Source organism: Falco cherrug, chromosome 6 (genome assembly GCF_023634085.1).
Source record: "Falco cherrug isolate bFalChe1 chromosome 6, bFalChe1.pri, whole genome shotgun sequence".
Classification (NCBI taxonomy): Eukaryota; Metazoa; Chordata; class Aves; order Falconiformes; family Falconidae; genus Falco; species Falco cherrug.
Window position 1 is genome coordinate 85,799,588 of NC_073702.1, and position 23,087 is coordinate 85,822,674.

General features: G+C 40.1%; 1 protein-coding gene across 4 annotated transcripts in view; it reads right to left on the bottom strand.

Moving 5' to 3' along the window:
* Nucleotides 1-2,545: 2,545 nt before the first annotated feature.
* The window catches only part of AKT3 (AKT serine/threonine kinase 3), a 161,972-nt gene continuing 141,430 nt past the window's right edge, over nucleotides 2,546-23,087 (bottom strand). For all 4 annotated transcript variants that reach the window (XM_055714540.1, XM_055714539.1, XM_027801498.2 and 1 more), the window contains 3 exons: nucleotides 20,505-20,592; nucleotides 9,070-9,172; nucleotides 2,546-6,287 (listed from right to left, as the gene is read on the bottom strand). In XM_055714540.1, coding sequence (XP_055570515.1) covers nucleotides 6,202-6,287; nucleotides 9,070-9,172; nucleotides 20,505-20,592 — 277 coding nt within the window. In that variant the 3' untranslated portion in view covers nucleotides 2,546-6,201. The remainder of the gene's footprint in view (nucleotides 6,288-9,069; nucleotides 9,173-20,504; nucleotides 20,593-23,087) is intronic.

The window sequence follows — 23,087 nt, forward strand, 5'->3', positions numbered from 1 at the left end:
TTTTTATACCGAAGCGAGAGTCTCAACAACTACTCAGCCAGCAGAAAAGCATTACGAACAACGGAGAAGGATTCCATATAATGCGGAAGAATTTCCACGGGGCAGGTTTCCCTTCGTAAAACATTTCCCTGGCTAAAGCCTTTAAGGGAACCCTCGGTCCGTCCGGATCAGCCTTCACGCGAGGTACCCAGCTCTCGGCACCGATGTGGCGATGCCGGATTTTTCCACCGGCAAAGATGTGGCAGTCTCACTGCTGGGCACCAGCTGAACCCGGCTTCAAAACTCACAACATTTGGAGGCCTGCTTGCTGGTTAACTGCACGCTTGTCTTTTTAAAAGTTACTTTCCAAATATGAGACTGTTTCTGAAAGAATTTATCTCAATCTTCTGCTAACTAGTGTAGGATAAACCAAGTGCATAAGAAAAATAGTTTCTACACCTATTACCTTCAGTGTAGTTGTAGAATTGCACTAGTAAAGGGGGGGGGGGGAAAGTGCAAAGAACAGGTCCCTGTTCATAAAGCTACCTCAGCCAGCACGAACGCATAAACCGTAACAAAAATGGGAGTAACACCACATGCGGTAAGTTACCGTTTGCGGTGGGACACAATCTTTCCTTCCCTTGTATTTGAAGAATTATTAGTGGTTCGGCCCCTAACATCAAAGTGGTTTTTCCTCCCTATTTCAATTTCCTGCCATATTAAACTGCCAAACACATCTGATCGCCTCGCTGAACTGCTTCACCAATCTGACGCTCATCAGGCTTAGAACGGCCTCAGGTCTGAGCAAGCCTGATGACAGAAAGTTCTCGCTACTCGAACTCTAGGTGTTTTCCGTAGAAACGAGGCTGACAATTTTTTAAGTGTCACTACTTTATAGATGGTTACACAGGTAAGAATATACATTTATAAATGTAGGAATATGCAAACTTTTTTTTTTTAAATTTATTTTTTATTACTCCACGGCATAAATCTGTGTTTAAAATAGGAGAAAGTGCGTATAGGCTACGCGCGCAAAGGAACTCTGGCACCTCGTCCCAACACGTAGGCTTCACTGAGATCCAGGAGCTGCCGTGCCCCAGCCCACGGCACAACTGGACCCTCAACCTTTCTGGCCCTGCCTCACCTGCCAGGTGGCTGCTGGTGGCCGCACACTGCTGCCTGCTAGCCACCCACCCACCCGTACCGGCCTGACTTGACCAACGCATCCTGGGCTGCCAGGATATGCAGCTGGAAGGAGGTTTTCATACTCATCCCAGGCGTCGGCACAACCCGTTACGGTGCTGGGAGCCTAGAAGGAATCAATTTCCCTGCAGCAGCTACTCTGCTTCATAGCAATTAATTAGCCGTTAGGCGCAGACAGCACCAGGTCTGCCTGTCTCATGGTTCTCCCCCCGCCCCCACTTCTACTTGGGCACAAAATGTTTCGTTTTACAAAGCTTACGCGTGTCAGACCAGGCGATCAAATCCAGGCAATCCCACCTCCGCAGCCAGAGCGCAACCCCGCGCCGCAGGACGCAGCCTGCCCGCTCCTGCCGCTGCCGCATCCTGACCTCCCAGTACCGCCGCTCCAGCGGCCGGCCGCCTGCCCCTGCCGGAGGTGAGGGAAGCAAAAAGGAGAAAAGAGGAAAGAACCTGAGACCTGGATGAGGCACCTCTATTCCAGGGCAGCACTCGCAACCGAGCGCCGAGCTACAACCCGAGCGCCGCAGGGACACTCCGCCCTCCTGCCGGGCTGGCCCCAAGGGCCCGGCGCCAGCCTGCGGGCTTCAACGAGTCCCACTCCGAGGTGCCCTGCAAATCCCACCTTCCCGCTGGTTCCTCTCCTCACCCTAACACGCTGTGCTATGGGATGTGAGGCTACACGAATTTCATCAGATGGCAAATCCCTTGTGGGTGTTCTGATAGGAACGTAGCCCTGTGCAAGCGTTACTTCACAAGTGTAACCCAAATTTGCTTTTACAAGTGACATACACCTCGTAGAGTAAACATGAACCACCTGTGTGGAAACAGCCTCGGTCCAAAGCACAGATACATCTTGCTTAGTCATAAAAACTTTTTTTTTTTTTTAACAATACTGTAACTTAGTAATTTACAAGCTGAAACTGATCACCCAGTATTTGAAATACGTCACAGCGAGTTACAGTTATCACTAGGACTTCTCACAGCAAATAAAACTTGTAACTAAACATGCACAGATCATTATATATACAGTGATAAAAAAATAACGATGTACATTTTCTTGTAAGAAGAAATTAAGTAAATTCTTTGTGCATTTCAGGATTGAAACATCTAACCTATATAAAATTACTTTAAAATATGAAGTAAATATTTAACCCAAAACTTGAGAAATCTTTTGTAATCTGCAATATAGCCTTCTCATTTCGGTTTTTCTTTCTCTGACACAGACCAACTTAGGAATTTTATCCTCTAAGATATTTAATAGTAATGTGCAGATATAAAAAAATACGTCCTTTGTGGCAAGCTTGAACATATATATATATATTTACAAACCTCCAGAACAAGTTAGCATTAAAAAACACAGAAGTAGCAGATTGACATAGTGCTTTATTTAAGCTGTCTGTACGAAGGAAAATAATGTGCATCCCTATCATATACGTGTAAAAATACTAAGGATGTACAGTGTACAAAAACAGTTTCTTGTAGTTATTTCACATCCTTGTGGGTCATATACTTAAGGAAATAAACAGTTTAAGTATGACCAACAGTAATACGGTTTCTTGGGTTCATAATCGTGTCTGCTTAATATCCTTAACCATATGACTAGATCTTGCATGGATCTAATGAAAGAACTAGCAAGGTCAAGAAATGTCACAAACTCTAAAGCTACAGGGAGGTAATTCAATTACCAATTTAGAGGTTTTTATTTAAATAAATACTTTACATTTCATGCTTGCCTGTAATGCACTACCAGGAGCAAGATAAGGAAATTCTACTGTAGACAGTACAAACAGTAGCAGCAAAGTGTGTACATTGAGGTGTAATATATAGACCCTGCAGTTAGTAAGGAAAGACCTTACTTTTGTACTCTAGGAGAAGCACATGGCCCCTGCAAGAACAGTCAGCTTTAAGAAGCCGCAAGTAAAGATGGAAGAAGAACGTAAAACAATACTGGAATAAATGTTCTTTAAGCAACAGGAATGTACTGGAAGATGGATTAGTGTGAAAAGCGAAGCCGTGTGCAAAACTGCCAAAATCCAAACAGAAATGACCTATTTCCTCCGAGATGGCTGCAGTACAAGAGGGCATAGTATGTCATGGAAGGCAGTACAAGCTGGACTCAGGTCTGAAACGTACTGTGCTCAAAAGGCTCGCCAAGGTAACCAGCCACCGCCTCCTGTCCAAATCCAACCGCAACCGCGCACAGCAAAAGAAGAGCTTCAAAAGTTTCCCCGGGCACCGCTTGCCCATTTGTCTTTCACCCGTTTCTAACACTGGTAAGAGAGAGAACCCGCCAACCCCCGGCAGCACCAGCGGCCGCTGGCTCCCTCCGTAGCATAAACTTGATCAGTGATGTTTTGGAAGGCAGACAATACAAACGCAAAGTGAAGTCTTAGAAGGTTTTCAAATTATTCACTGACAAATATTTACCGCAAACCGCGTTCTAACTAGCTGCGCGATGGAGAGCTAACCACAGGGCTGCTTCTGCAGGCAAGGAACAGCTGGCCAGAGGTGCGGCACCCGTTGTCATTAGCTTGAGGTGCCTCATGTCAAGAAACTTATTGCTATTACAAGCTGAAAACATAGGGAAAAAACACAGGCATGTAACACGGAGTTTTGAGTCGCCGTAGTTTTAGTCTCTAAGCACGAGGCCTTTGCAGAGAACTAATTAATGCCCATCTATCTATTAGGTACTCGGTTATTTCAGTCACTCACTCACTGTGTCAGTGTAGACACCTCCACACTACCAGCGCAGAACAGACCTGCAACGCGTTTGCTGTGCTCCTCTCTTGCCGTAGAGGGATAATCTCTACACGTGTTTAGTGTTACAAGGTGACAGCAGGAGATCCTACATAGTTAAATATACATCGTGATATATTTCTGACTGATTATCCATCCGTTACTAAAGATAAAACACGAAACACAAAAAATTGTCTAAATTAGTCTGCGTCTTTAGCTGCCTTGCTAAAATGCCCGTCTACCCCTTGACCGTCCCAGCACGTGCACTGCCAGCAGTGGGCTTCATGCCGGGGCACTCGGCGTTCCACGTCAAGAGGCTGAGGCATCTGCGTAGGAACATCTCGCCTTTCAGACTCAGCTACTCATTCACACAACGCAACCAGTAACACTCTGCGATATCACAGTCTTCGTGGGAGCTAACAGGACCCGAACGCAGAGATACTTCCAATGATAATCCCATGGAGTCCGGGTTTTCAGGTGTCGTTAGCAAGGGCAGGCGCGCGCTATCGCGGCACTGCGCTGTGTCCCGACTCCTAGCACCAAGGGGTTTATTATTAAGATTATCATTGCTGAAGATCAAAGCTAAAGTTTATGCACATGTGCTGTTAGATACAGATCTTCGGAAATGGAAAGACGTTTTCCTATCAGTGGAGCGTTTCTTGCGATGTTTTAAACTCAGTCAATCAGGTACCACAGTTACATGTAACGTGCTGGGGTCTGAGACTTTTGGTTGAGGGCAAACCTTTCTCGAGAACGGCTGATCCCAGAAATTTACTCTTTTACTTATTAAAATAAAGTGCTTTTCTTGTAATCACTGTGGTCTCATTGTTCAAATGCAATTCCTTCATACAGAACCGAAATTTTCTATTGTGCTGTCAGGCTCTTACATTACATTTATCCTCAATGGAGCACAAAGACGTAGCTTTTTTGTCTGTTTTTTTTAACCCTTTGGCACATGAGGTTGGAATTCCTCACCTCTATTGCCAAACAATTAAAAAACAGTATTTCATTCACAAAAATCTGATTCTAAGCAGTATGTACAATTTCAGAGCCGTGTTAAAATTTCCACGTGGGAGAAAAGTGCATCATTCCCTTCAGCTTGTACAGTCCTTCCATATATTACAAAATTAACTGCTATAAGCCTGTTCTATCTAAGACGTAGCAGCATTTGCAAACATGACACATACAATCCTTATCTCTAAAAATAAATACTACTGCAGTATAACAAAAAAAAAAAAAAAAAAACAAAAAAAAAACAACCCACCAAACCAACAAAAAAAGGAAAAAAAGGAGAATATTCAGAGTGAAACACCTGGAGAAGAAGCTAATTCACAAACCCAAAATCAAAACGAGTAAGGCAAACACCTGTTTACCTTGGTGCACACATTTTGGTGAAAAGCAATACCATTATGCCTGTCTACATTCTTCAGCCATCAGAGGTGACGTATATCATGAAAGAAAAAGAAAAGCATGAGAAAGATGTTATCTGGTGCAAATTGTAAGACCCCTAAACAACTTCAACTGCTGCTTTTACGCCTTCATTTCTTGCATGTATAATGTTCGATTCTCCGTGATTGCACATGAACCTGGAAGTTCTAAGTGGCAGGCTGGGTGAGCCCAGCCCTTCTGCTTCTTCTGTAGTATCCAACAGTAATTAAAAAATAATATATATATATATTTATATATATCAACAGTTTAAGTCCTTCTCTCAAACGTTTCCCAAACAAATTCCAGCCAGATGTTAATGACAGAGACCTGCTTCAAGTAATGATATGCCTAACAAAAACCTTGCATATGTACATCACCACCCCTATGTTTCCTCGTTCTAACCAGCACAAACAGATGCAAGAAAATGTTATAGACTAGTCTTTTCAGACTAATTACAATTTTGATTCACCTTCTGGAAGAAGATAAGCTAGACCAACACGTTTTTTGTTTAGCCTCCACTGTGAGGGAAAATAGATGACTGCTTGCGCACAAGGTGTACAACGCCGAAGTCAAGTCATCTACCTTCAAAGAAACTGTTAGTAACTTCTTGACATTGCTGTTCTGCTGAGACTGTGGGCAGCAGCCACAGCAGGAGAGCGTAGTAGAGAAAAATCTCGTATTTCATGCAAAACCTAACTGGATTTTGGGTAGGTCTGGGAAAGACACTTGTTCAATTTGGAATGGTCTCTGAAGGTGCCCCTGCTATCTTAAGTAGGATCTAGTACTGGTGGTGATGTTCAGGAATCATTTTCAGTGAGAAACCTAAGATGACAGTGAAGCAGCAGAACAAAAAAGTTATTCTCGTCCACTTGCAGAGTAGGAAAACTGGGGGAAATGCGGCCGCCTCTCATTGTCCATGCAGTCCATACCATCCTCATCATCTGTATTAAGGGAGAAGTTCAAAATGTCATTATATTTGCAACAAAATGTTATTATTCACCTGATATGCAGTACATCTTTCAGGGTTCAATGCTGAAGTCGAAGGCTCAAGTTAAAGGGAGACTTGAGTCACATACGCTTACCCTCGTAGAGGAGAATGGTGCTCCCATCCTTTCAGTAAGTCACCGCTTATTTCAGGGTGGTTTGGTTCGTTCGTTTCTTTATGACTATCACCTCAGAACTTCAGTCATTACTGCCCCTTCTAGGCTAATTAAAACACACCAGCACATCCAGCTCCTGGTAGCACAGAAGCCGATTGCTGATTGAACCAGCCAGTTCCCATGTTTCTTAAGGTGAGTTCAGGAAATTATAATCTTAGCATAGTTACATTTAAGTATTCCTCCATTTCTAACAGAGAGTTAGAAGGAAAACCAAAATGAACAGTTCATGCAGGTTCTATGTGTTTCAATTCTTACATATTATTTTTTTAGTAAACTATTTATTTCTACAGTATTTACTGGGATCAGAGGAAACACGGACTAAGCCAAATTCATAAATATTTTTATTTACAAAATTCCTGCAGTGCCAATGGAAACCAGGCACCAGATGTTGCCTAACTGAGAATTTGGATCTACATTCTCACATGGATTTTTTTAACAGTGCTTATTATTAAAGACTCCTACTGAAACTGTTATTCTAATGATGTATTTACATGCAAACTTTCAGAATTACACATCGTTTGTACCTTTGTATATTCTACATATAAAAACTAGAGTTAATGGAGGTTTGGGCAATCGCTGTGATGAGGCTGCTTGACTTCAACAGTGCCTCTCAGTTCTGTAACTTCAAATACAATCTCCCTTTTACACTGTCAATTTAAATTAGGCTAATGTACAGAGCCTGTTTGTTTTGCTATCAGTTTAATTACTGTAGATACAAGATATAGTTTCAATATTCACTTAGCATGATTTCCAAAACTTTGATATTTAAATATCTGGCCTAGATGTTATAAAAACCATTTATGTAACTATAAAAGATCTTTAGCTCAGCAGAAACCTTTTGATACACAGTTACCAACCTTCCACCCCTAAAACCCATTTTAACCCCCCCACATCAGGCAGAGGTGATACCAAGTTGTAGATAACACGATTACTTGTAGATTTTACAAGATAAATAATTACAAATCATTTCCTGTGGCAATACCCAGAAAAGGCAAAAGCCCACGTGGTCCCTGAACCCCTGCAGTTTGCTGAAAGATCTACCTGGCACAAGAGAAAATTCACCTTTGTGATGCTGGCGATGCTACTGACCACAGCCTCAGGCGAGGCAGCCCTGCCAGGTCTGTGGGAGGGCTTTCCCACATCACAGCTGATCTCTGCCCTGCTGCTGGTCATCACCCCCCATTTTATTATTCTTACGATTGGGGTGGGGTTGCAGCTCATGCTAAAGTTGCTGCAGCAGCCAGATGCTTACCAGAGGCCAAGATATGTACTTCAGGTAGGCAGGTTGTTTCCCTGCATTGGTACTGATCCCTTGCTCTGGATTTAATAAATTTAAAGCTGAAGTCTTAGTAGCATAGAGATATTTTGTACTGCTTCAACCTTCGATGGATAAATAGCCATTCTCATTTCATATTTGGAGTTTCAAGGGATCAGGACTTTATGATACTGAATCACAGACTCCAAGGTAATCCAAATTTTAGCAAAATATTTTCAAATTCTTATCATGATAGATGGGAGAAGAAAGGGTGGGGTTTTTTCACAGCAGGAAGATTTAAAAGCCCTTAAATGACTGTGTTCAAACACTAAAAATGCAAAATCCAGAAAATACTCCAGATCTACATACCAACAGAAAACTGTAGATAAACCTAGGAATCCTAAAACACCAAAAATGAGCTAGCTCTATGAAAGGGTAATCAACCTTAACTATAGCCTTTATTGTCTACCTTTGTGATCCTCCTTCCCCATCCTCCAATTAAAAAAGAAAAATCATTCAAGAACTCAGCACCAAGATTTTAACTGCTCTGGCTTGGTAAATTAATCCAGACCTTCTTAAGCCCTGGCTGGGCTGATCAGATCATGATTCTTGTGTGTGTACCAGATGACAAAAAATAAAGACGACAAAAATAAAAACTGTGGCGAAATTACATTCACTCCAACAAAGAAACTCTGTGCAATGCCCAGTGCAGCAGTTACATCTATATTAATAACTTCTTTAAGAGCTCTGCTGAAGCACAGGACTCAATAGGAAATTTCACTTTCAAGTAATTGATATCTACACAAGAGACACGCACTTATCTCTGGCAGCTCTTCTCTCTCTTTTTTTTTTTTTTTTTTCCTTTTGGTCTTCAAAGTATTTTAAAATACACCTAACTGACTAAACCTAGACAACATACTAGCAATATCCACATGCTTAAAGTAGGGTCCATGTTCCAAGTACTTTTTCTTGAACTGGGACCTTGACTGTCAACCAGCAAACATTTGAAGCTGGTGTTTTGTCTTATTTAAAAATAAAACAAAACAAAACAAACCCATAAAAGCCCAAACAAAACAAAAAACCACACCAAAAATACCCTCAAACCCCAACCCAGAATGTTCTAATATTTTAAGTTTTGTAATTACTCCTTCTTTAAAAACACTGTCATTGAGAGTTACTCTTACACACTTCCATATGAACACTTTTATCAGTAACAGTGAGAATAGCTCTTCCGTTCAAACAGAAAAAACAACAAAGTGCTTTATTATAAACTGATTATTTTTGAGTTATGCATAATTTCTGACTTACATTTTTCAGGCGGCGTTATTGTAATAGTCTGAGCTGTGAATTCTTCATCAAAATACCTGGTGTCTGTCTCAGATGTCACTTGAGGTTTAAAAGGAGGTACAAGCTGAAAGGGACCAAGAAATAAAATGAATGACTATACCTGAAACCAGCTAAATTACTATCAGGAAAACACATAAGTTCTTCTTTTCCCCTACACCCCTGATCGAATGAGTAGGTCTGTGGAGAAGCAGACGAGTCTCTTAACTTCTATTAAGAGCTAGAAGCCTTTAGAGTCAATCCTAAAAATACCTAGCTCCAAATCTAGCTACTAGCACAACACGGCTAAATTCCAGGTATCACTCTCACACAACTTGCAGATAAATTGAGCTGCATAAAGATAATTACCTAGAAACTCCTCAGGCCATTCTTCTAATTACCCACATAGGCATCAGGCAAAGGCACCTCTAGGTACTTCACCACAACTGAGTGGTATCAACAGCTAAGGCCAAAAGGACTATACAGAAAGCATAGTAAGCACCATGGTTTGGGGGGTTTTTTTGCAGGGTTGAGGCCTCCATGTGAACTTACCTTGAGAAGAAATTATGTGAATGTGAAAATAAATGTTAGATTTGAAAAAAAGGCCAGTTGATCTTATATGAGTTGCTGGATCTAATCCTGCCTACTGCTTTCGTGGTGCAGTGCAGGATTTCCCAGCAGCAGATCACCAGTGTTTGCTGACTTCCCTGCCCCTCTTTTGAACCAGCCATGCTATCCACCTTCTCTCCAGAATAACTGCCTATAGGCCAAAGATTTGAAGGCAGGCATAGTCGGTACAGAGCATCATGCCACCAGTCCAAAACGCTACAGCAGGTTAGTACGTATGCTATTGGAAAAGGGGGGGCGGGGCAGCGACAATGTTTTGGGTTGTATCTTGGAGCCCTTTAGTGTTCTCACCTCATATGCAATTTAAAATACACACCCTGAAGATAGTGTATTGACCTCCGTTTCTATATACCAGGTGACATTATGGTTCACTGCTATTATCAGAGCTTGCGTGTGGTTTTCCCACGTATCATGAACACTAACACCAAACAATTAAATCTGTTCATTTACCCCACAGCAAAAGAAGCTGAACTGCTGTTAAATCCCCTCCCAAGTTCAATGCACTTGGCACAATTTATGATACATAAGGTACACTGCAGAAACTCTTCTTTTTGACGTCATTTTTCACAGTAGTAAGATGTTTGTGATTTTGCTATGTTCAATGCAGAACTTGTTTTTGTTTGGTTTTGGGTTGGATTTTTTTGTTGGGGTTTTTTGGGTTTTGGGGGTTTTGATTTGTTTGATTTTTGGTTTTGTTTTGTTTTGTTTTTTTTATAGCTTGGAAAGGTCTGCATGAGCTGGTGAATGTTAGAATCAGCTCTGGATCCCAGCACTAACCAAAGGACACTACACAATAGACAGACAGAGCCATCCAAAACCCCAAAGAGCTAGGCTGCCCTGTGAGGACTAGGCTGTGTAAGCGTGTAGTGCTGCACAACCAGCCAAAGGAGCAAGGTTTTCAACAAGATACTCTTCACAGTAGATCTCTATCCAGAAAATTACCATGAATTCATTCCTTTACAGCTTAGGATGAGGCATAAAAGATTAAAATGTGTCAAAGCACCTAAAGAGGGCCCTTAAACAGCGAGACAACAGCAAAAAAAGCTAAACAAAAGTACGCATAGGTGCATACACTCACGTAAAACCTCTCTCCATTCTTATATCACCATTACGAATGCACACGCAAACTCCCATTGTTTCCAAATCCAGGCTGAAAACGGCCACCCAGTTCTTTTCACGTTTTCCCTCTCACACAGGACATATTACACTGACAGCTGGTAATGTGAAAGTCATGTTAGCTGGAGCAAGATACCTTCACTGTACTTTGCAATAAGAGAACCACCACAATGCTGGGTAGTTCTTTTGATGTAGGACCAGATTCTGCTGCCATCCCTCCCAGGATACACTTAAAAGTCCTTCAGCATCACCCTTCATTCAACAATTTGACTCTTTTTCTCCCTGCAACGGTATGTTTGTTCTTTTTATCACATACTAGAGCTCTACTTTGTCTGATCCAAATGTTCAGTAACAGTGCAAGCAACTGTTAAGCAAAAATAAATCTATCACTTGCATATACTTAAACAGTACAATAAATCTGATTAATACTTTTACAAAGTACATTCAGTTTTCCCTTACATTTTCCTGAACAGGAAACATGCAAACAGCAGAGGGGTATTTGATGTAAAGGTTTTGGGGATTGTAGGATAAATGCTTAAGCAGCAAACAGAAGAATCTTCCAGGTATAAATCTAATTTCATCCATTGTTTAAAAATATTCTTTTTTATTGTACTTTTATGCACTTTTATGAATATTATTTCTGTATGCATCCGGGCCATCCAAATCAATTCCGCACTGTTAAAATATATTTCCAAAGTTGTATGTCCCTCCAGTAAAGCAATCACACAATTCCTAAGCACAGAGTTACTCCAGTGGAACATCCCATGTCACTGTTTTTCTCAGTTTTCTGTCTCAGCGAATACTCAAAAAGTAAAAAAAATAAAAAAATAAAAAAAATAAAAACCCAGAAAGATTACATGAAGCCAAGTAACATACTCTACTCAAGGCCAAGTGACCACCAATGCACATCCTTTTAAAAGACACTTTCACAGTTCTCTAGCAACTGAAGTAAACATCAGATAAACTCATGATGAAAAAAAAAACATTAGATAATAGGTTTATAATAAATCTACTATTTCCCCAACTGGGATTGTTCTTCCAGATCAGAAACAGAAAAAGCCATTTCACAAGAATTAAAACTTTTCATATGAAGTACAAGCTTAAGAGAAATTTTCTTGTTTCTTAGGCCAAGGACAAGAAACAATGTCTTTCCAATGGCGCTACACACATCACCAGAAGAACAAACCACTCTTGCTATGAAGTAAACAAGAGACCTTTCATGCTACAAGTACTATGTGAAGAGAAGGAGAAAACACTGCAGTCTTCAACAACTGTGATTTAGGTCAAAGTAGTTAATGAAAAACAAAAAGGAGGGTAGGGTAAGATCATAATAGATAGCAATGCATGGATCTGCATCCAGAGAGGAAAAAGATAATGCATTAGTTGACAAGTTTCTTCCTTCAAAAACTTACTGGCTAATTCCTGGTTTAATCAGGGCTTTTTTCCCACCCCCTTTTTATTTGTCCACTGAAATGAACAGGCCTCACTATGACTTTAGATCATCCCCTTGTTCTTTCCATCTATCTGAACTACTAATGGTTAAGAAAAAATTTTGAAAACTGTATATTAGGAAAAGAAGCACAGTACTAAATAACTCATAAGGAACAAATAATTACAATAATAATTTCAATGAAAAGCACCATTAAAACAAAACTCATCAATCACATGTGATGGGAGGAAGTTGGGGCTCCAATTCAATGCTCTGTAGCTAGGGTTAATAAAAGACTCTTTATCAATAATATCCAGTAAGGCAGCTGATGAAATTTCCAGTTATGGCAAAAGTTTAGCTGTCTGGGGGAGTGAAACTAGCAAAACACACGGAACTCCAGGCTGTAGCCAGAAGGGATGAACCCGATGCAAATTTATGCCACTAGTGCTTTAGGATTCATCCATCTTACAGTAGTACCTCTCATATCCTGGACATTAAAGGCAGTTGGAAACTTCAGTGACTGCAAAACCAAACCATGCAATCGTGTGGCTCTGCACAACAGCTTACGCTGGCATTTATACGAGCTATACCCTTGCATACGCCAGCCATCCCCTACAGCCTATGGAAAAGAGGAAACAGTAGCTGAGATTTAAGACGCACAGATACAACTCAACAGAGAGCAGCAGGAAGGTTTCTCAATTCTTTCCATACTCTTTGCCTCCTTCCCTCAATATCAATTTCCACTGGCACAGCTGTGAGGCCAGCCAGCCCTGGGGATCCTTTCAATCTGCTCTACCCCACCTACACCAAACCAACTGTGAATGGAGTCTTGTGGACATCCCACTCCAGACTCCTGATCTGCCACCAAAGGCACACCTCCCCCTCCGCCAAGTAAATTCTTCCTCTGACCTTCCTGTAATTGTTGGGATATTTGCAAGATACTCCCCCAGTTCTAATGGGAGAACCTCTAAAATAATTCTTGTCAAGAAATAAGGAACCGGCACACAGAGCTCGGGCATCACCTCCGGAAGCAAATGAAAGATGCAGTAAGAAATCCTTTCCCAACCACTTTTCAGACAACGCAGAAGCACAAAGTACGGTACAACCAGCACACACAAGCGTACGCAGAGGGACACAGTGCTTCAGCGTCACATTCAGAAGGCCGGGGACAGAACCAGTCACAACAGGTTTTGTAAGCTGTGTCACCAATGTGCCAGGCCATGCTACAGAAACTTGGTAATCATCTTTCTGGAGGGGTCTCACCTTTGTTCAGATTTCTGTCAGATTTTATTTTAAAACACGAAGTAAAATCTCCACAAATTTCAGCTGTAATGAAACACCTAGGAAGACAAATAAGGCACAACTGCTGCAGAGAAAATGGCTTAGATTGACACGGAGCCTGAATAAGAACTGAGAAGCTTCTTCCTATGTCCCACAGGAGACTGAAGCTGAGGTTTAATGACAAAAAACCAAACCACCCAACATTAACTACAGCTGTGACAATCACAACGTGAAGACGTCACGTGCCACAAGGAAATGGCATCCAGCCAACCTCACCACAACTTCTCCCCACTTCTGACCTGAAAAGCCAGAGCGATGTGAGCAGTACGAGGCACACCCAGCAACCTGTGTCCAGGAGTGAGAGGAGCTTTTGTTAACCACAGCCCTTGTTTGTCTGCAAGAGAATCACACTCTTTGGTCCTGGCTGCCAAGCTCTAGTACGAGATGACTTTCCTCCTCGAGCAGTCTGTGCAAATTCAGGCAGAACGCGCTCGAACCAGACAGGAGACTGCACAGAACTACGGATCTTCGGCATTTATGTATTACACACACACATACACATAGATATGTATGCGTGTGTACAAATAAAGAAATTAAAGTCTAAACTCAGTGTGAGTTAAGTGACTATAAGAGTTGATGTTCAAGACAAAAATCCAATTTCACATCCATCTGTCAAGCTGAATCTGCCCCAGTGATTTCCAAGGCTTGATGTTAGAAATGACAGCAGAAGCAATATCACATTCTTAGTGTCTTTATTATCTGCAGTGAATGGCATTTCTATTTGGCATCCATCGAGAGCAGCGTGTGAGAAACACCATGGTTTTTCCACAGATCAAGACCTGGGAAACCTGCCCCCCATCTCTCAGGGGAAGGAAAGGGGCAGGTACAGTACCTGACCGTTACAGCCACACAGAGATGAACAGACAGGCTCTGTACTACACCTTACTGAACAACTACACAAATACTTCGAGTAAGAGACAAAATATATAACGTTATTTGCTCAAAAGATAACCTGACAGGAATAATTTGTCTTGCTGTTGTATAGGAAGTGGCTAAAACTACTTCAAAGTAACTGTGATGCATTCGATTTGCCAAATGAAAAACATGATGCTTAAGAACAGCACTCTGATCTTCCTTCTCCTTTTAAAGTGAATTTTCTTTCCAATGAAGTCAAAATTAACACTACCGTAAGAATCTCATCCACCAACAGACTGCAGCTGAATAGTACCCTGAGATAAGTGTGAAAGGAATAAGAGAAGCTATACACCACCCCCACTGAATTACACATTTACATAAATGATAGAAATAGATTATAATCTCAAAACTGCCAAACACACTAATTCTTTACCTATCATATAAATACAAAAAAAAGTGAGCACTGTTGTTCATATTCAGGTTTTATTCATAAGAAATAACTATTTGAATCTTACTTATGGTTCAACTTCAGTGTGACTTTTCAAGTTGTCCAATTAAAAAAAAAAAATATATCACTGCCACACCTCAATATATATGCTGCTTCTTTATTAATAAATTACAATGTATGAGATGGATTCTGCTTTTCTCACAGCTTATGTATTTTGAAAATTTATTATGAAAGTTAAGTACACAACAGGTATTTCAATAACGCCTTGAACTGTCATCATGCTGTATTTCAGCAATTTCCATCTAGTTTATTATTCAAGTCTGACATATGTCAAAAACTGTGTCAAATGTTACCGTTCTTTCTGACTATGAAAGTTAATTAAGTATTGGTAATCAAGTGTTCATGATTTGATGTCCAGAAATCAAACTTTCATCTACACTAAACTTTCCTGAGAACCAAAGCTGCAAAGTTGTTATCTTCAAGAATCAAACAGAAGAGACAGATTAGCCAAATCAGAATGGTGGAAAAAATAAATGACACTGTGAGAAGAGAATGGGGTCATATCACTGAAATACACCTTTGTGTTTCATCACAAGCATGCTCAGCGGGAAGGGCTGAAAATATGTCCAACTCAAAAAAACCCAAAAGTACCTGGACTAACAAACTAGCTAACTTACTAAATGATAGTCCAAGTAAACAGTATTTGCACGACCTGAACGTCATTAACTTACAAAATACCATAAAGCATTCTGAAAGGACAGTAGCAAAGCTTGTCTCAAAATTTTATATTTCTGTGATCTGTATCTGTTAATACATGTTCCTTCATTTGTACATCTTTTAAGCTCCCGTCAAAACAAATGCTTACTGACCCTAAAAATCATGCAGAGATGCTAACAACACAAAACCTTAGTTCAGCCTTTCAACATTAGATCATCAACAACAGTATTTTAATTAAAAATATCTAAGTCCTGCGGCTGTGTGGTACTTAGTTGCCAGCCGGGGTTAAACCATGAAAAGTCCTTTAAAATACTGATTTTTCCTTCCCTAGCAATAATTTTTCTATCCTTTTTCTGATCCTAGCTCAGTTACCAAAGGAAATGGGAGCTGATGACATTATGCACTCTGTCAGTCTGCATGTCCTTCCCTAATAAATTTCAAATGGCTCCGCAATGGCACCATGATGGAGAAAAGGCCAGGCACATAGACACTTCCCACAGAACTACTTAATCTAGTTTACTGAATTGAAAAGAGACATCCCCCATCCATCCCGCCAAAACTAGATTTTCCACTGATGGAAAGACAGTAATTTGAGCTGAGGTTCAAGCTGTTCGGTAAGCATTCATGTAGGGACTGGTTCTTCCCCATCCCCGGACAAGAAGCGGGCATGCCCAGCCAGCAGCCGCAGCATGGCCGGGAGCTGGAAATACCCCGTGGACACTGCTAGGGCACTGCGCCCGGTGGTCCTAGGCAGGGGGAGAAGAGCTGGGATTTCAGTGTTGGAAAGACACACATGCTTCTGCGAGGGGGTTTGCCCACAGACAAACTCTGTTTTCCCAGTGATACAATGCTGACACAACAGACAGAGAGAAACCACAACCCCCAGGACTACAGCAACGAATTAAGTTTAAGAACCAGACACAATTATGTATATTTTCCTCCCTGTACATTCAAGGCAGCCAGGGGAAGGAGTGGTAATCACCACTAGGGCTGCCCGTATAGTTTAAAGTATTGCTGGAAACACAATAAAAAGATCAGACCGGTTAGTCATTTTCAGATCTTTTTAGTACTTTGCATAGCAACAACACAAAAGCAAGTAACGGGGGTCACTTCTACAGGATTTGTTGCACTGCAGATAACTGTACAAAAATAGTACGACTCAAATAGCAACAGCCTACAGCCAGATGTTGGTGTTTTCCTATTTCCCTTCTGCCCTTTCCCTTAAAATCTGATACACAAAAGTACTTAAACATGCATTTAAGATTATAGTCATATTGCAGATTTTGCCAGGCCTGAACCCAGAGCATCAATTGTGCAATTTTATCATCTGCTACTGTGTCTTAAGTAAACACAGGTAGTCAAAGCTGAAGGGTAAGGAACTGCTCCTTGGAGCGGTCAGACTTCATGCCGAAAGCCATCGCTTCCACACCAAGGTAGGTGTCTTCGCAAGTGCTGCGCCTGCAGCAGTCACACCCCCCAGCTTTACCCACTGCCACTCGCCCCTACTCCCTTCCCAGTACTAACAAATAAATTTGTTAGCACTCCCTGATCTGCTTCAGGAACAGCTGAAGGTATTACCAGAAATCAGCAGATACACGTATCTCAGCCCAAATTCCCATACGGTTTCGATCTTCTTTCATCCATGTTACATGCCGGAGGAAACCCAGTCTTTGCGAAAATGTCTGGATCTCCTTAGCTATGAGGCTACCTGAGTGCTCCAAGCTGCAAGCCTAAAGACATACCCAAATTCCTACCTTTAAATTAATGCCCATGTGGGTTTTGTTCAGTGAAAGACCCCAGACAGAATATCTGACCACTTAAGATTATTTCTGCGACCAACCCAAAAAAATAAATATACTAAAACAATTCTTAAATGAGGAACAGAGAAATTTCAAAAAGCTTCCTGATTGTAGCTAAAAATAAAACAAATATTTTATTTACAAGTATATGGGCTTTTGAAGTCTTTGGAGTTTGCCAAACTATTCAATTTCTCATACTCAGGCACAGAGATAAAAACTCATCAGGGCTGAGATGATCACAGGAAGAACCTGGCACAGGCTGCTCTCTTTCATATGCCCTCATGGTTTTTCTGCCAAAAATAAATACATCTGGTCACAAATGCTAACTACTATACATTTTTCATTTAAAGGCAACGACCTTCTCTGCTCCAGTGTGCCATACAACATTTTATTATCGTTGTGTAGTACCAAATCAGTTTAACTAGTTAGCAGTATCAGAGAGCTAATAATTCCGTTTGACCATTTGGATTCATTTGACCTGACAGAGCTACTGTTTGTTCCACGAAACTCTAAGTTTGCAGATACATAATTCTGTCTCTAACCACACCAGTGAAGTGATAACTGAGTAAGTACCGATGTACTTAATCTCTAGTGAAAATGATAAAATAAGTAGCACAGGAGCATAGCGTGCACATGCACAAAACTATCCCCCAGTAACGACTCGGAATACACATGATTTTTTGGTTTCCATTACTCTGAATGTGAACTTTAGTTCTTCTTTCATTTCTAACCGAAACACACTCTTGAAATGCAGCCAGAAAATGACAGTTTCATGGTGCATAAACCTCAAGCAAGAATACTGTGAAATATTTTTACTATGCAAATAATTATATCAACTATCAATTTTATCAAGTGACCCTACTGCTGAGGACTATACTGCTAATAATAAACAGCAACAGAAGCAAGCATAGAATAAATCTATTTGAAAATCAAATTTGTTTGATGCACATTCCTCCTGACTTTAGAATACTAAACCCTCTAAAAATATTCATATAAGTGTTCTAATAAACATACTCAGCGAAAGTTCATTTAACCTTATGATTATGTTTGAAGTTTGCATTTCAGAGCACAGTCTTACACTCTGCATGCTTCACAACTGATAAGATTGTGTGTGCAGAAGGAACAACTGGATATTTTAACCAACCAGACAAATGGCTTTGTAATAGGAACAAAACTATTTTTTAATTAAACAGAAAAACATACTGTCAAAAGTTATTTTTTTTGAGTTATTTTTCCATAAAGAACACACTGTGTGCCAATACCGCACAAAAGCAATTCCTGTGATCCTTGAAGTTAACTGTTCAACTGAGGAAATTCAGTTATTTTTTACTGGTAAATGTAGTTATTCAAAGCCACAGTCAACAGAGTAAACAAGAAATGACTACAATTTCCCCAGTTATAATACTCCAATAAGCCATACCCACCTCCATGAGCATAAAAGCAAAATACCCGAATTTCTATATTTTACATTTCTCTAAGTATGTTTGTATAAATTTTATATATATATATATATATATATACACACACACATACACACACCCCACTGCAAAACACCTCCTTTTATTTTAACAGCTCAGATTAAGATCTTACTGAAAGAAATTTCCCATGTCGATTTGGCAAGACTTAAACAGATGCTTATAAATTAAGAGTATATTTTCTTAACTAAGTATGATGTTGAACACAGTCTGGAATAGAGACCTCTATTTCTAATGTAAAATAACTAAGAAATCTTTTTCAACAGAGAAAGAGTAATGTAACAGATTTTTGTTTCTCACCCACTCCTAGCACATTGCAATCCAACTGATTTTAGTGGGTTTTTCCAAACTCCAGAAAGGTCCTCAACTAGTATTTTTAGATTTTATCCTCAAAGTGCTTTCCTACAGAGTCCTTACATAACCAACCAGTGGTCGAGCTCATAAAGTAACCTGATTAATGTACTTGCTCTGATTATTTATTGTAGAGTTTCTTGGAACCTCATGATACTGCCAGGGAAAAATCACACTTTTATCAAGTAACTTCAGAGTACCATATTTTGTATCATCATATACAGGCTCTTATTTCAATTTTGGTATTTGTCAAGAGAAGTACCACACCAACAACCACACATTTTTAAAATTCCAGTTCAACAACAACTGAAAAAACAGTTTGTATCATTGACATTGTAGCATAAACATATTCTGCTCATTCGTATGTCTTCCATTTTCCTTTTATTTGAACAAAGCAAAAAAAGGAGAAAAATCTATCTTTTAAAATTACGCAGCTCAACTGGCAGATTAACAATGTAAAACAGTTGGGGGAAAAAGACAACTTTATCAAAATAGAAAGGGTTTATAGCAACAAGTAAATTCTTACACAAGTACTGAGATAAAAATCAGCTTCTGTATGTAAAACAACTGAAGTCAAATTGAGTTTCACTACTGAGTAAGATAAACTCATTTCCTAAAATCATCCCCAAAGTGTTGATCATTACAGGAACAGGACTGAGTTTAGAGAAAACTGTTCCAATTGAATTCCCAGTAGTTGCTTTCTCCACAAGATGTTTTGGCTCAGTGTTTTAATGCTATTTTAATTTTCTTAGCCATCTCTTTAAAAAAGTAAGTTTGAAAAAGACTTCTACTTAAACACAAACAATCAGAAAGTAGTTTTTTATTATGAGTCCCTTCCCATCACTTCATTTGCCTATTTCCATAAAAAAACCCTTTTCAATAAAAGGCAGAAATAACAATAAGACAATTCAGGATAAACTTCCATTACATTTTCTCACATTATCTTGGGCCATACACCTGCTTTTCTCTTGAAGGCCCAGGAAGAAAAAAGGCAAGGAAAAGATTTGGACATTTACGTAATTGAAGAAAAAAAAATCTTTGCAGAGCTTAGGTTGGTTTGCAAAATTTATTTTTGGTCCACTGACAAACTGTTACTGAAAAAAGATTAAGTAAGGACACCTAGTTCAGAATAATCATTCATTTGTATTAACACTAAAAGCTGCAAAGAAAACCATGATTAACTTCAGTGGCAGCAGTCCCATAACTATCAGTAGAACCCACCTTGCAGAAGCCAGATTATTCAATGGCATATAAAGACATACCTTTTTATCGTATACATCTTGCCAGTTTACTCCAGCAAAGAAACTATGGCGCATGATTTCTTTTGCATCATCTGGGCCTCCACCAAGCCTAAAGAGAGTGGGAAGAAGATCTTATTAAACAAGCATTACTCTTAAAGGGAGATTACATTATTGTAGTGGTTGGAAAAGTGACCATTTGTTTTTGACTATGTAGGAACAATTCTCACCTGCTTAATACGAATACAGGTGATCTTGAGAGAAAATGTGATAGCAGAAGTATCCATGCCATGGTCTATTCTGTTTGACTATTCCAACTACAATGTTCATTACTGTCAATGAGCTTTTTGAATAATTCATTCACTTTAAAAACACATTTAAGTTTAGCTTTCTTGAAAGACAAAGTAACATTCTGGCACTATTAAAAACCAAAACCAACCAACCAATGCTGACATAAAATTTTGCCAAGGAGGTGCCAGGCACTGAATCAGTAATGACTCACACATCTTTTTTATACAGTGTTCACTGCTGTTGCATCTGGGTGCTGTAACAATTAACCAATTACAATAAAATAGTCTCAATCTGAGCCAATTAGTATAAATTAATAAATTGTAGGCCATTGTAAATAACCACACTATTCACTGTGGCCCATAGCTTGCCAAAGCCAGACTGTCTGGCAAATCATCTTAGGACGTGAATTCCACCTATTTTGGGTGAACTTGCCCAAGGTGATTTGAGCTCACGGAAGTGGTCACTGCTGCCAAGAGGAGGGTCCTACCCCTGCCCATACCTCTCCGCTCTCCCATCCACAGCATCATTCTCACTGATGACTGCGAGCCCAGTCAGCTCACTAACCTGGAAGAAAACTAACTCCACAATGAGAAAATGAGGAAGAACTGGCCGTTTTTGTTGCATTAGCAAGTCAGATTTGACTCAAGAAGTTTAGTGAGCTGCCTTGAGCTGCTGCTGTTGGTAGAGAAAGAACTACACACCCAGTGAAGGGAACCTCTGCTTGTTTCAACAGCACGTGGACTTTCAGGACTGCTCAGCCCTCATCTAACTTCTTCCTGAGACTGGCTATCCTACTGGTCTAACAGAAAGAAGCTGCAACAGAAAAAAGCTAATCTTAACTGAACAAGCAGCCCATACATGTTAAACATTGACAAGCAAAGTGGTACAAGCAGTTTCTTTCATTAAAAGGAACTGCTAAAAATATAAAGAGAAATTTTAAAAGCAACCTTTTCAGTAAGATAATTTCCTCTCTAAAGCATTTATTGTAAGGAGCACTAATTCTCACAACCAAGAAAAAGATCTGTATCAGTACTACCCTGGCTGACAAATTACAAAAATCTTTATTCTGGACTATGCAGTAACTGGGTGTACAGTTAATTCTCATTTCCAAGCTGTATTCCTCTTTGTTTCTCAACTACTCACTGTAAAATTCTCTACATCTCTGCAAAGCATCACAGTTAGCCTGCAGCCTCGACTTCTCTCAGTATTTTCCCATCCAGTTGCTCAGGGAAAAGTTGAGTTGCAGTTAATCTCTGTGCTCCCACCCTATTTCGCATTAGCGATCACCAGAACTTGAATATGAATAAGCTTGTAAACCTAAGTCTGTAAGAAACACTACTCTCTGCAAAGATTAATTACAAGAAAGTATCTTTTCAATTCTAAAGTTTAATAGATTTGATGGGTCAGATTGTTTGGAGAGTAAAATGCAGCAGAGGATGCTACAGGAACAAATTTTCACTTTATTCTCCATGTATTTGTCTAGTTGGTCACAGTTTGCTTTTACTGCACGCAGTGAATTCAGTTACGTGGGCATTGCTGGGCAGCATCAGAAAGGCTGACCACTTGTGTTGTCCTGGCTGTTGCACTTGGCTGTGTGCCCACAAATCCTTCAGAGAGACACAGCAACCAGCCCTTCCCTGAGTGCCAGTGAGCAATGCCCACTACTGAAAACTTCTGGAAAACAGACTGAAGATGAAGGAGGACTAGAGAAGAGAGACAGACAGACAGAGAGAAGAATGCCTGCAGCCTTAAAACATGCCAAGAGACTCACCAGAATAACAGAGAGATTAAGGAAAAGAGGGAACCTACAGACAAATCTCACTGATTTACAAAGACAGAGGTTTGGTTTAGAAACACAGAGGACTTGACACTACCGGAAAATGTCCCTCTCTCCTAGGCAACAATCCGAGAGGGAAAAGCCCACCACAAAAGGGCACAGACAGCAGCTGGGTGATACTTGCTTTCAAACTACTGTATTTAAATTTAACTTTGAAGATGTATTCTTTAAGGAGTTACTAGTTTACATGGTCTAATATGTGATTTATTTACATGCCCTAATAAGATTTAGCTGTGGCCATCTATACATGTCTCCGGGCATGATCACTTCCAAAAAAAAGTGCTGTAGTACCCCCCCATAAGACCCTAGAGCCAACTCAGGGTTAACACTCTAAAAAACAATTGAGAGCTTTCCCTTTATTCCAGTACACAATCTAAACCTGAAAAGATCCCTGTGTCTGCTGTGAATGATTAAAAAAATGTTCTCTTCCATATGCTTTTTCCCCTTCTGCTTGTTAAACTCACTTTATGTACCACTGC